At 44.6% G+C, this 14,412-nt stretch overlaps 1 protein-coding gene across 4 annotated transcripts in view; it reads right to left on the bottom strand.

Annotated features, from left to right (window-relative positions):
* The window catches only part of TRANK1 (tetratricopeptide repeat and ankyrin repeat containing 1), a 389,483-nt gene that overhangs the window by 133,233 nt on the left and 241,838 nt on the right, over positions 1 to 14,412 (bottom strand). For all 4 annotated transcript variants that reach the window (XM_077491750.1, XM_077491748.1, XM_077491751.1 and 1 more), the window contains 2 exons: positions 14,234 to 14,377; positions 1,293 to 1,449 (listed from right to left, as the gene is read on the bottom strand). In XM_077491750.1, coding sequence (XP_077347876.1) covers positions 1,293 to 1,449; positions 14,234 to 14,377 — 301 coding nt within the window. The remainder of the gene's footprint in view (positions 1 to 1,292; positions 1,450 to 14,233; positions 14,378 to 14,412) is intronic.

Genomic DNA, 14,412 nt, shown 5'->3' with positions numbered 1-14,412 from the left:
AACAGCTTTGCTCATTCCGTCCATGCCCTTGAGTGATTTTTGGCTCCTGACAATGCCATGATCCTACTCGTCTTATTACCCGCTCTGGCTTCAGTTTTTGACTAGGTTCCTGAACTGTTATTTTTGCTATTACATTAACATGATTGTAAAGGTTTGTTTTAAAAAGACGAAAACAAACATGTTATACTTCCCACCTCTATGCAGTTGGTTTTGCACAGAGCAGCCCAGATCCTCCTCTTCTCGGGTCCCTCTTTGCTGCACCTGGCCCCTCCCTCCTATAGAGTGCCCCTTCAGCCAGCAGCTCTATGGGGGCACCCGAGCCAAGTCAGAGCTCTGTGTATACATTCAGACATGGACCCCTGACTCTCTCCTGCCCCTCTTCCCCGATTGGCTGACTGACTGACTGCCGCGGAAGCCAATGGTGCCACTGCTGTGTCTCAGTCAATCAGGAGGAGTGTTCCGAACAGCTTAGACATTCGTGGACATCGCTGGAGAAAGATGGGTCTCAGGTAAGTCATTTAGGGGTACTGGAGAGGCTGCTACACACAGGATTTTTATCTTAATGCATAGAATCCAATAAGATAAAAAAACCTTCTTCCTTTACAACTCCTTTAAAAGGTGTGATTTTAAAGAGGAGTTCCAGTCCCCTAAAATAAAAGTCAGCAACTACAAACCTGTAGCTGCTGAGAGCCACTCACCTGTCCCACGATACAGCAGTGTGCTCACCCCTGCCGGTTTCCCCTGCTGTCTTCTTTCTTTGGAGCCGGCATCTTCACCATGGGCACCCGGCAGTGACAGCTTGCGACTTCACATTCGGGTGCCCACTACGCATGCATGAGCGGCGCGACGCATCGCGAATAGACAGGCAGTCTTCTGGGACCTGTCACGTGTCCCAAAAGACTGCAAGGAGAGGGGGAGGAGAATTTGATGGGCGGAGTCTATACCTGCCAACATCGAGTACCCGCTCCTCAAAAGTGCCAATTCTTCAAGAGGAGCAGGGGGTGACTTCCCCTTTTGGGTGGAGCTCTGCTTTAACTGCATTTTCTGTTTCTGCCTGTTCCCCAAACCGTGAATGAAAAATTGGCCAACAATTACAAACTGTCATAGCTATAAATATATAAAATAAAAATATAAAATGATAAAACAAGAATTGGTCTGGCCACCTATAACCATACACTGTATATACACACATGCATACACACACACATACAGTATACTACTGTTTAATACATTACAAATACACAATACAAAAGAAAACTGATAATCCAAAATGACAAACCCTGTCAGTTTACCTTTACTGTCATCAGTCCGAACAACACTGACCAAATCGCTTTTCAAGAAATATTCAAAAGCAGGTGCCCGCTTCTCCAGATTCTCATCAAAGATCCATAAATTTACTCGGGCTCTTGTGATAGCTGTATACAACTGCTTCAGTTCCCCATTCAGAATCTATAGAATATATTGTATTAACACAATGTTAACTACTATATAGTTTAGGAAAAATAATGAGTAAACTTTAATTTACATGAAACAAAATTAAATGTCATTTGTTATTATATCTTCAAACAGAAAAATTCTGATCCAAGTCCACGAGTTTACAGACCGGATTTGACAATAAAATGAATGTTCTGTCATGTAAAGCTGTGAACGTTAAAGAAAATATGTGCTTAATGTGGTTGTAAAGGGAATTTTTTTTTTTTTTTTTAAATAACAAATATGTTATACTTATCTCCACTGTGCAGCTCGCTTTGCACAGAGTGGCCCCGAACCTGGTCTTCTGGGGTCCCCCAGCTGCTGCCTCGGCTCTCCCCCGCAAGTACTTCTCACGTTCATACGAGCTCCCTCGCATGGTGAGAAGTACTTGCGGGCGCGCTCCCGTGACACAGCCGGTGGCTATAGCCACTCACTGTATCATTCGGCCCCGCACCCCGCGTCATTGGATGTGATTGACAGCAGCGCGAGCCAATGGCTGCGCTGCTTTCAATCCATCCCCTCTAGCCAATTAGAAGATGATGTCAGAGGCCAGCGCGGGGCTTTTGAGGGGTCAGGTAAGTAAAACGGGGGGGGGCACTGTCAGATGTTTTTTCATCTTAATGCATAGAATGCATTAAGGTGAAAAAATGTTTACCTTTACAGCCCCTTTAAAGATATGACTAGGCTGTCATTTCTGACATCAAACTGATAATTGCCTGGCTGTACCTGTCTTCAGTATATTTACAGACTCAAAACAATTATGTAACCAATAAGCCTGTAAAATAAGAACGGCTGAAAGTCAAGCAGATAGCATTTTCAGAAGTGAGCAGTAATGTTTGCTTATATGGCTATCACATAAGCCAAATAAAAATATCACCAATACTTTTATTCTACATTTGAGATTAGCTTAGGGTGCAACAATAATGAAATCATTTATACATTTGTAAAACCTGACTTAATGAGAAACTACATCTTTCGTGCAATTTCACTTATTTTGTACCCCCCCCCCCCAAATCATTTACTTCCCTGTCTCTGATCTCATAACATATTAAAATATTAGATTTGGGACCTCATTAGCTCTGCACAGCCACTTATCAAAATCATCATGGCTGGACCCAAGCTTATTATGTGCTCTGCACTCTTAATCAATCCAATGAAAAGCTCTGGAATGTCCATAGGACTGCCTGAGTTCAGAATGTATGCACAGGTCTGGCTGAGATGATCTTGACAAGTGGTTGTGTGATGCTGATAACACAGCAGGGTTGCCAACTGTCCATACATTTACAGACAGTTTGTAACAAACGCCCTAATTTCTCTCATCCGTAAATGTCCGTGGATAGGAGAAAATGGTTTGTAAAAATACAGAGGCTGACTTTCCCCTGTGGTTTACACTGGCAACTAGTCCCAAATCCCGCTTGCAGCATTGCTGGCCACAGTCCCCCATCGTCAAAATTACATCCTAGCTACAAATGACATGCATGCACAGGCCCCAGCATTCAGAATGGAGGAGGACACAACTACCTCCTCCAGACATGCTCCATCTTCTAGAGCTCTACCTCCCTTTGTCCTGCAGAGAATGGAACTGGGAGTCTGCAGTAAGGAGAACCTGCAAGGTGGATCAGGGATCTAATGTAAGGGGAGACTGGGAACCGACAATGACTGCAGAGAGTTTATAAGTGCAGAGATGGTTGGAACCACATAAGGAGCAGCAAGGCACAGGTTGAATATGAGAAGACAGTGACCTGTTGGAAGTCACGAGAGAGAAAAAGCATGCAAAATCAGGCACAATAAGAGTGACATCTGGCTCGATAAGTTGCTTATTGGGGAACATCTGGAAAAATCACACCATGCCTCTAGCGAAGGCTTTCCCTCTGCTGCATGGCTGCCCCTGTGAACAGATTACATATATACGTAGAACACATAAAAATACAAGTGCTTACTCATCCCACCAGGATCCACCTATAAATAACTCAGAAGGCTTAGGCGATTTAATCCTTTAACTTCTTTTAAATTTGCAAGGACAGAGCGTTTGTGAAGAGCTGTAGAAGCATTGTGTTGTCATTAATTGCTGGGTTTGTCTGGCGGGAGACTGCTGCAAACAGATATGTTGGTCAATAAGCAGTCTACACTGGGTAAAAGTAGATGCAGGGGGCTGAAGAGGTGTCAGGTGTTCTCCTCCCTTCCCCCCCCTTTCTTTCTCCCCCCCCACCCCCTTTCTCCTCTCTCTTCCCCCCTCCTCTGCGTTTCTGCCCCTCTCTCTAGCTTTGTCCCCTCCTCCCCCACACACTTCCCCCTCTCATTCTCCTTTCTCTCTGCCTACCCCCAACTCATCTCTCTTCGTCTCACACCCCCCCTATTTCCTTCTCCTCACCCCCTTCTCGCCCCTTTTTATCTAAACCCCCCTCCCGACTTTCTCTAATTTCTCCCCTTCTCCCTCACCTCCTTCATATTTACCCTCTAACTCTTTTCTCTCTCACCCCTTTCTCTCTCTCCCAACACCCCCCACTCTGATCTGGTCTTCTGTCTGTGGACAGGATAAAAGTGCCCATAAAATTCCCCTTGTCATAGTCTCTTAACTGCGCATGCACAGTTCCGGTGCTGGTCCGGGTTTTTCTTTAAAGCCTTTTCCCACCAGCGTTGCATGCATGTGTAAGAGGGGCACTCTAGCCAGGCACTGATGTAAGGGGGAACTGTAATGACTCTGATTTAAGGTGGTGGCACTCTGGGGCCTCTCACATAAAAGGGGACTTTGGGGATTTTGATGAATAGGGGAATTTGGGGACTTTAATGTAAAGGAGGACTCTGATGTGAATGTGGCACTCATCCTGACTGCTGCACCATATATGCTGTTTTGTTTGCTACTTACTACTGACCTCTGTACTCTATACATAGACCTGACCAAGGTATCCATTATCCATTGTCTCAACAGTTACATGTTTTATTGAAATTCTTCTTTAATTAGTTGCTGACCGCCGGCTGTCAAATGACGGCCAGGCGGCACACCTATTGTGGTGGGAGGCCGTCATATGATGGCCTCCCGTTTAAACAAGGAATGCGCGCTTTCCAAAATGGGGTCATTTTATGGGAAATTCCATTGTCCTGGTACTACAGGGCCTTCAAAAGTGTAATAGGTGGTTGAGAAATGAGATGCGTAATTTTTGCTTGTAGAACGTCTGAAGGTACTACATCAATGTTGGTGCTCTGTATGTGGCCAGGCTGTGTAAAAGTCTCACACATGTGGTATCGCCGTACTCGGGAAGAGTAGCAGAATGTATTTTGGGGTGTCATTTGTTGTATGCATATGCTGTGTGTGAGAAATAACCTGATATGACAATTTTGTAAAAAAAAATAATAATAAAAAAAAAATCTTCATTTTGCAAAGAATTGTGGGAAAAATGACAACTTAAAAAAACTCACAATGCTACTTACTTAATACCTTGGAATGTCTACTTTGTAAAAAGAGGTCATTTGGGGGGTATTTGTACTTTCCTGACTTGTTAGTGTCTCAATAAATGAGATACATCTGATGTACTAAAGGCCTGATCAGATGTGATCAATTTTCAGCGATTGGCACCATAGTTTTTAGACTATAACTTTCACAAAGACCAAATAATATACACTAATGTGGGTTATTTTTTTACCAAAGATAGGTAGCAGTATACATTTTGGCCAAAATTTATGAAGAAAAATGACTAATTAGCAAAAATTTATGACAGAAATAACACGATGACAGAAATAAAGAAAAAGGCATTTTTTTCACACACTTTACGTATTATTTTATTTATAGCACAAAAAGTAAAAAACCCACTAGTGATTAAACACCACTAAAAGAAAGCTCTATTTGTGTGGAAAAAAGAACGCAAGTTTAATATGGGTACAGTGTTGGATGACTGAGTAATTGTCATTCAAACTGTGAGAGCGCTGAAAATTGGTCTGGTCAGGAAGGGGGTGTAAGTGCACTGTATTGAGGTGGTTAAGGTAGGCTCAGTAAGATAAAAATATCCTGTGTGCATAAAAACATATGTAATTGAAATGTTTAATAAAAAAAAAAAAAAAAAAAAGAGATCCTTTGTCCTGAGGTTTATTTGTGTCCGTGAGGCTGTCAGTTTTAGCGTAGTAATTCATTTTTTTGTGGCTACAAGGACTGTGTTCTATGTGTACAGTGTATACAGCAGATCAAGATTCTGTTCAATCGCCTTTTATGACCCTTCCAGCGGCTGTGCCCATCGTTTGCCGTAACGTGCTTGCTAATGGCAATATAGAACTTGTTTTTCTTTTCTAGAGTACCCCTCGTCTTTCATAATCCTAGTCTTGCTCATATTTTGGCATGCAATTTAGACTTTTTAATTGTAAAGCCAGGCAGATTACTTGTTATGAGTATTGTTAATATTGTCAATGTTTACAATGTTCAGGGGTCTACAAGCCCCATGAGGCCTTGCAAGGCTGACAGTTACAAGCATGACTCCCACAGGCAGAGGCATGATGGTACTTGTAGTTTTGCAACAGCTGGAGGGCCACCAGTATGAGACCCCTGGTTTAAATAAAGGCTAAGTTTGCCGTTAGGGACATGTTATATGTTCAACCCGTACCCCCATGGGCGTTGCTAGGTGGCAAAAAGGCCAGAAGCTGCAGCCCAAAGTCCAAGGCCGGCAACAGCAGGGGGGAATGTGTGTATGTGGCGTGGGCTTTTTTTGGGGGCTGGGCAGTGTGGCGGGGGGGTAAGCTCACTTGCCGGTTGCTGCCTGGCTTACCAGTGCCCTTCAATGCTGACCACTAAACTCACATGCCTGACACAGACCATTACACTGACTTACCTACCTGACATACATACACTGACCTACTTACCTGACATACATGCATACATACACTCACCTGGGTAGCTAACTAACTGCCTGTCCATACGAGCAGGTAGATACACTGACAATGCTTTACAGTCTCCTAGTAAAAATAATAATAAACATTTTTTTACCTACAAAAAGATCTGCATTCATTATTATTTTTTTACAAAGGTGAACTTGAACCTGCACACCTCAGATCACCCCAATTCCTGTATTTTCACACATCAGTTTACCACAATTGCTTCATCACTGTAGTCCCCTGCACACCTTTTCATCATTGTACTACCCTGAATGACTGTTCCCTTCTACAACCCCACAGCACCTCTGTTCTCCACTGTATCCCCCACCAGCCCCTCTGTATCCCCCAGCCCCTCCTCTGTTCTCCAATGTATCCCCCCCACCTCTGGTTCTCCACTGTATCCCCCCAGCACCTCTGTTCTCCAATGTAGACCCCCCACACCTCTGGTCCTCACTGTAACACCCCCCCCCCCACACACACACACAAGTTTCTCTCTGTACCCCCCTGCACATCTGTCCCTCCCCCCCCCCCCCCGCATATCAGTTCCTCTCTGTCCCCCCCCCCCCCCCCGCATATCTGTTCCCCTGGCATAATAAGACACCTATACTGCCTTATGAATAGTGACACCAGCTGGCCCTGCTCAGGATCAGATCGGTCCTGACTCCCCGCGCATTATACCAAAAGTAAAATGTGGCCACCGCTGCTACTTCTCGCTTAGACACTCAGGGCTCCAGACTCAATAGCCCCCTATTAATGACGCTTATGTGTACCCCAACCCATAACCCCCATCAGCGCAATCGTAGTCCATTGATACTTCCTTCAGCTTTCTACCTGAAAAAGATGGAAGTGTCTGAAGAAGTCTGACACGGCACCAGTGATCCACTGATCACAGGGTGCAATGCTTTGCAAGCACCCGTGTTTTTCTCTACAAAAATATGTGCATTTATACTTATTCCCTTAAAAGGCGAATTTAGCCTTTAAATATTGATTGTCTTGGTTCATAATAGACTTTTCTGTCACATTTGTGAGTAAAAAAAAAATGTGTTCAGTCAGGAAATGTTCCATGTTTTGCCAGTAAAAGAAAAAGTAATTGGGGGTTGGCAACCCTGCAACACAGCCAATTTCTCAAGACTGGGAAGGTGCAGTTACACTTTAGGCTAATTTTGTATGGTCCGGTCCTTACATTCAACTGGTACGTAGTATTATGCGCGGCCTTTCAGGCTTCTATCTTTACACCTCACCTAGTATCTTTTTTTTTTTCAATTTAGTTTTTATTAGAAATTTTCACAAACATAGAAAATAGACAGTTATGGACATTTTGTATATGATAGGAATTACAATAGTGCTATACCATACACAGATTTACAGATCTTATACTGTATGAAAAACAGGAAGCGCAATAATGTAATCTTCCAACATACAACTAGTCAGACTGTTCCTAAGATAGCAAATTGCAACTTATAACTAAGCCCCTTCAGAGTATGCATATTGTGAGTGGTTCGAGAATGAAGAGAGGGCAAGTAGGATCTAAATAGAACCAAGAACTGTGAAGAAGAAAAACCCGAAGAAGAACAGAAAGATCAGGCAGAAGAGAAAGAAAGAGAGAGACTTTAAACTAAGATAGGCAGAAAGTAGCTTTGGGGAAAGGGATAGGTAAGGAGAAAGGGAAAGAGGAAGGGCAGAGTGAGGATAGGAGGAATTGAGATGGACCCGATGTTTCTAATATGTTATGAGTGTGGAAACCGATTAATGGTATTTAATTTTCCATGCTTTCCAGGCATCTGTACGGTTCATATTCTTACTTAACCTAGAAAGTAGTAACGTTTCATATATACAATTGGTTTTCACAATAGTAATGACTTCAGAAAGGCAAGGAACAGCATCCGTTTTCCATTTTCGAGTTATAAGTGATCTGGCGGCTAGAAGAACATGCGTCACTATCGTTTTATACTGGGGGGGATACTTCTCAATGCCCAAATTCAATAAGGCTAAACCTGGATCGGAGGGGGAAATAATCCCTGTGAGGGAGGATAACAATCTAAATACACTTTTCCAAAAACTAGTCAAGTGCCTACATGACCAAAGAATATGCTTGAGTGAACCCACCTCTCCACAGCCCCTCCAGCACAGATTAGAAATCCCTTCGGAAAATTTAGACAATCTATATGGGGTAAGGTACCACCGCAATGTTATCTTTTGGTGTAATTCCCAGTGGTTAACACAGCGGGATGCCTTATAGATCGAATTGATGGCTTGATGCCACTGTGTCAGTGAGTATACCCTTCCCAGGTCTCCCTCCCATTTTAAATATGGGGAGGATTTGATAAATACATTTTTGTGCTGGAGGATGCCATAGAAAAACGAAACCCCTTTTACTAGCGTGAGTTTGTTTGTATAAAACTTCCAGACATCTGCATACATGAGAATTCGGGCTGTGGGCACGGAGCGTAGAAAGTGTGAGATCTGACCGTATCTATATAGTTCACCCCTCTCTAAGCCATATTCATCTTGCAACGTTTTGAAGTCTTTGATTTGACCATCACAGAACAGGTCAGAGAGAAATTTGATACCTTTGAGCCTCCAGGTGTGAGTAGTAAGACCAGGGATAGCTCTACCAAGTAGATCAATATCTATGGGGACCTCCAATGTTCCCCCCTCCACAGGCTCGACCCGCCCGAGGTCCCTCCATGCCCAAAGAGAGGCCTGGATCGTCAGCGGTAGTTGTCTCAGATTAAAGGGCCTTAGCCTATCAAGCCAGAGCAAAGAGGGGAGGTCTCCTGTCGGGGACATAGACTGCTCAATATCCCTCCAAGGGATAGACGTTTTTTTGTGGAACCAAGTGGCTAGTTGGGTGAGCAGAGCCGCCTTAAAATAGTCCTGGAGCTCCACATAACCCATGCCTCCCACCTTTCTATGCTTTATTAGTAAGCCTTTAGCGCACCTAGGTTTCTTCTGCTGCCAGATATACCCATTGAGAAGGGAGTTAAGTAACCTAAGGTACATGGGTTTGATAGGTATTGGTAATGTGCGAAATACATATAGGATCTGTGGGAGCAGTAACATTTTGAAAGAGGCTAGGCGTCCTGACCATGTTAGTTCCGTTTTAGAAATGCGTCTGGTCTCCGAGGTTCATTTTTGAAGTAGTAAGGAATAGTTGGCATCAGCTAATCTGTTAGGGTCTGCCGTAATCTGCAGGCCCAAATATGTTATGCTGTCTTTCTTCCAGGAATACGGAAAAGATTTTTGTAGTTTAAGCATAGTTTGTGATGGGATATCAAGGGGAAGGATAAGGGACTTAGAGTCATTGACTTTATAGTAGGAGATATTACTAAATTGGTCCAGAATGCGCTGAGTGTGTATTAAGGAAAACGTTGGGGATGTAAGGAAGAGGATTATATCGTCCGCGAATAGATTTATTTTGTGTGTCTTCCCCCTAAAAGCAAAACCATGGATGTCTGGATGGGCTCTAATTTTTTCCGCCAGGGGTTCTATCAACAAGTTGAAGATGGAGGGGGACAATGGGCACCCCTGTCGGGTACCATTTGTTATAGTAAAAGGTTGGGATAGGATGCTAGAGGTATAGACCCTTGCAGAAGGAGTGGAGTAGAGAGCTAAAATTGCGGACAGAATAGGGCCTTGGAATCCAAATTTACCCAGAACAGATTTCATGTATCCCCAATGTATCCTGTCGAACGCCTTCTCCGCATCCAAAGAGAGGAGCAGAGAAGGCGTCCGACAGGCCCTCGCGTGGCAGACAACATCGATCACTCGTCTAGTCGCATCGGAAGCTTGCCTTCCAATTGTAAATCCTGCTTGGTCGGGATTTACAAGAGTGGGCAAAATAAGCAATAGTCTATGAGCCAGAATTTTAGCATAAATTTTTACATCTGTATTGAGAAGCGAAATTGGGCGGAAATTGGCTGGGGTATCCGGGGACTTTCCTGGTTTAGGTATGGTGACAACATAGGCACCTAACATTTCTGAGGGGAAAGAAGAGGAGGTAATCGCCTGCGAATAAATTTCTTGTAACGTTGGGGTTAGAAGTTCGCCGAATTTGGAATAATATTCGCCAGGAAGACCATCAGGGCCAGGAGATTTGCCCGATGGCAGTGTTCTAATGATTTTTTGTATCTCCGCCTGGGAAATAGGGGCGTTTAAAGTGGAAAGTTGCTCCTCCGAGAGCTTGGGTAGTGAGACACCATCAAGGAAGGCCTGAATGTCAGCTTCTGTTGGTTGTGGGGTATTGGAGTCTGTTTTGATATTATACAATGAGGAATAATACCTGGCAAAGGAATCAGCAATGTCTTTAGGATTATATATCTTGCTGCTATCTGAAGAGTTAATTAAGTAAGGAATAGTAGTTCTAGTCCTCTGCTCTCTTAAACGTTGGGCCAAAAGTTTACCTGCTCTATTACCCGCCGAGTAATGAGTCAATCTAAGGTAGTGGACAAATTTGTTGTGGTCTTCTAGGAGCAAAAGTCTGAGTTCAGATCGAAGAGCGTCTAGCCTATGGGCTGTCTTGGGGCAAGGGGTTATCTTGTTCTGACTGTCTAGTGAGTCAATATCAGTTAGAATTCGGTCAAGCCTAAGAGACCTCTGTTTTTTAAGTCTAGCACTAGCTTGCAGTAAGATGCCTCTTATGAAGGCCTTATGTGCACACCAAAGAGTTATTGGGTCGTTAACCGAACCAGTGTTAGTTACAAAAAATTCTTTGAGACTCTTATGAACTTCTACCATTTGTTCATGTGAACCAAATATGCCAGCACTCGCCCTCCAGATCCCAGACACAGTATGAGTGTTCCCCTCCGCCACCACTACTGATATGGGTGCATGATCAGACCAAGAGATACCGTGTATGGCGGAGGAGGACACTGCTTGCAACAGAAATCTATCTACCAAAATCATATCAATTCTTGAATACATGTTGTGTCTGGAGGAGTGAAAAGAATAATCCCTCTCAGTAGAGTGCTGACACCTCCAGACGTCATACAACCCCTCCTCCTGCAGTAAGCGCCGCAGGGAGGGAAGAGGTCGACGAGATCTGGTGGTCGTGTCCATTCGGAAGTCCACAGTTATGTTATAATCTCCACACATCACCAGAGCTCCTTGTCGCACTTCTCTAACTTTGGTCAGCAGTCTTTTGAGAAATCTAAGTTGGTGGGAATTGGGAGCATAGAGGTTCACAATAGTGTAGATCTTATTATTAAGAGAACCTATTAAAATTATATATCTGCCCTCAGGATCGGATATGGTGAGGATGTGTGAAAAAGCAATCGAGTCTCTGATAGCTATCACCACACCTTTACGTTTTTGTGAGGCAGATGCAATAAACAGATGTGGGAAATGCTTGTTGCGAAAGGGCGGTGGGTTACTAGCTAAAAAGTGCGATTCTTGTAGACAAAGTACATCTGCCCTCAACTTCTGAGCTTCTTTCCAAACAGATGCTCTTTTGGCTGGGTGATTTAACCCATGCACATTAAACGAAACTATCTTAACCATCGAGAGCAGGAGTGTATGATGAGTATGTTAGTCCTCATACCTTTCTTGATTGTAGAGACATGCGGAAGACGTGTAGGCGTCCTGGTCAATCTGGTACCACATCTCTGGCTGACACATCCAGAGCATCGCAGAGTCCATCTCATGGGAAGGAGGGGTGGGGTCCAGGGGGGAGAAGTAGCATAGTAGAAAAGGGAAAAAGAAGCAACACAAATAAAGAAAAAATTAGAAATCCAGAGTGTAGGCTTAAGCCACGAAGGTAAAAAAAACGATTCAGCATGGAATCTGTAGGCAGTGATCCTGCCCATCATATAACTGGGGGGAAACACCAACGTTCATAAAGGTCCGCAGGTACCGAGAGCAACAGCATGAAAAGAAGTAGTATTCAGACAAACAAAAAAAGGTCCGGGTGCTTCAATTGTTGCGATTCAGACTTTTCTTCTTGCGTGACACCACCTGCCAGTTGTCTGGCGATGAGATTTTTGATAGAGAGGCCGGAGCAGAGTCAGCTTGTACGGGGAGAATGTTCCACTGTTTGAGTAGCTCCAGACCATCCTCTAAGTTGTCAATCACCGTTGTATGACCTTCCCTGGAGATAGTAAGCTTACAAGGAAATCCCCATCTATAAACAATGGCATGGTTGCGAAGTGCTTTAGTTATGGGAAGCAAAGCTTTCCTCCTCTGCATGGTGTGCTGCGACAAGTCTGCGAAGACTTGGAGGTTGGCGTATCGTTCCGGGGGTTGCTTATTGGTACGGAAAGCGAAAGTAAATTTCTCCTTGACCTGGAAAAAGTGGACCCTCAGCAGAACGTCTCTCGGAATGTTGTCCGGGAGGTGCGACGGCTTTGGAAGGCGATGAATTCTGTCAATCGCCAGATCTGAGGCAGGCAGGTCCGGTAGGAAGGCCCCTATCAGTTCCTGAGCATATTGGAGTAATTGAGCCGGTAATACCAGTTCCAGGACGCCCCTCAGCTTAATATTGTTGCGTCGGGACCTGTCCTCCAAATCCGCGACTTTAGCCTTTAGCCACGCCACCTCCTCCGACTGATCGTTCTGGGCATCTACTACTGCATTAATAGTAGAGGCGAATTCGCCCATTTTGTTTTTGACATGGTCGATCCGCGCGTCCACAGCATTAAGATCAGATTTGAACCCCCGCATACAATCCATCATGTCAGCGTGCAGGGTGCTACGCAGGGAGACCAGCATGTCTTTTAAGGTAGTGTCGGACACCGGTTGGTTCGATGTGGGGAACGAATTTATGGTGTCCGAGATTTCCCTGGTGTCATCCAATCGTTCCCCCTCTCCACTAACCTGTATTGCGTCAGGGTCCTCCATCATCCGCGGCTTGGACTTCGCTGGACTGAGGGAGAGCGGTGTGGACATACCCGGGGATCCACGAGGTGAGCGGTGGTCCGGGGTAGGAGCCTCTGAGCCGGAGCTGCTGGAGGCCGAAGGCGAGGCGGCGCCGGCGCCATCTTGGAGTAGGCCTCGAGGATTCCGCGGGAAGAATTGCGGTAGTTTCTTCAGTTGCGGTAAGTTTTTGCGCTTGCGGGTCATCTCTGCTGTATGTGGAGGCGATACAGCTTCGGTGGATGCCAGTATCGGGTCGAGGAAGCACTCCGGAGTATGAGTTTAGCTCTCGGTGTAGCGGAGCTACCGTCTCATGCGTCCATTCAGCAGCGCGGTAGCCACGCCCCCCCCTCACCTAGTATCTTTATCCGCTTACTTACAGGGCACTTAAACCCCCCTCCTGCCAAGACCAATTTTCAGCTTTTGGAGCGGGTACTCTTTGGATGACAATCACAAATAAAGCTTTATTTTGGTGGTATCATCACTGGAGTTTTTTTTTTTTTTTTTTTTTAAACAAAAAAAAAAAAAAACACTATTTTTTTTTATTTTCAGTATAAACTTTAAAATTTTGAAGACATGTCATTTTTTGTCTTTATTAATGTATGCTGATGAGGCTGCACTGATAGGGCGACACCGATAGCACTGCTAGGTGGGACTGATTGGCACCACTGGTGGGCATTGATAGGTGCCACTGATTTGTGGCACTGATATGCACTGGCAGGTGGCTGTGCCCCTCTTCCTCTTCAGGGCTGATGTCCCTTTCACAGAAGCCAGTGATCGGCTTTATTTTATCCTCATGATGTCAGCTTGAGGAGAAAATAAAACGATTACCGATCTTCTGTTTGTATCACTTGATTAGCTGTCATTGGCTGACAGCTGATAACGTGGTAAGGGGCCAATCTAGGCCCCCTCAGCGGGCGTGCAAAGGGGAGGATGTCATATGACAGCCTCCCGGCAATGTAGGTCTGTGCTGTAGCCGTCGTTCGGCTATAGCGCGGACGGGAACAGGTTATCTATATAACATTTTAAGTTTCTCTTTTACAGAGTACAATACCTTGTGCATTTCTAAATCCATAGGGAATGATCTAGTGGAATGACTGCATGCACCTTCCAATGGAACTTCGATCAGCGGCTGGCTGTTCTGATTATCAGAGATGACTGGGTTGAAAGAGGAGATTATTCGCCACTCTTTAGAAGCCTAAAAGTAATATTACACAGAACATAAAAAATTAC

The sequence above is a fragment of the Lithobates pipiens genome, unplaced genomic scaffold (genome assembly GCF_037356315.1).
Source record: "Lithobates pipiens isolate NorthernLeopardFrog02 unplaced genomic scaffold, aLitPip1_a1.2 Scaffold_19, whole genome shotgun sequence".
Taxonomy (NCBI): Eukaryota; Metazoa; Chordata; class Amphibia; order Anura; family Ranidae; genus Lithobates; species Lithobates pipiens.
The sequence above is the reverse complement of the archived record's forward strand: the minus strand, read 5'-3'. Positions and strand labels throughout refer to the sequence as shown.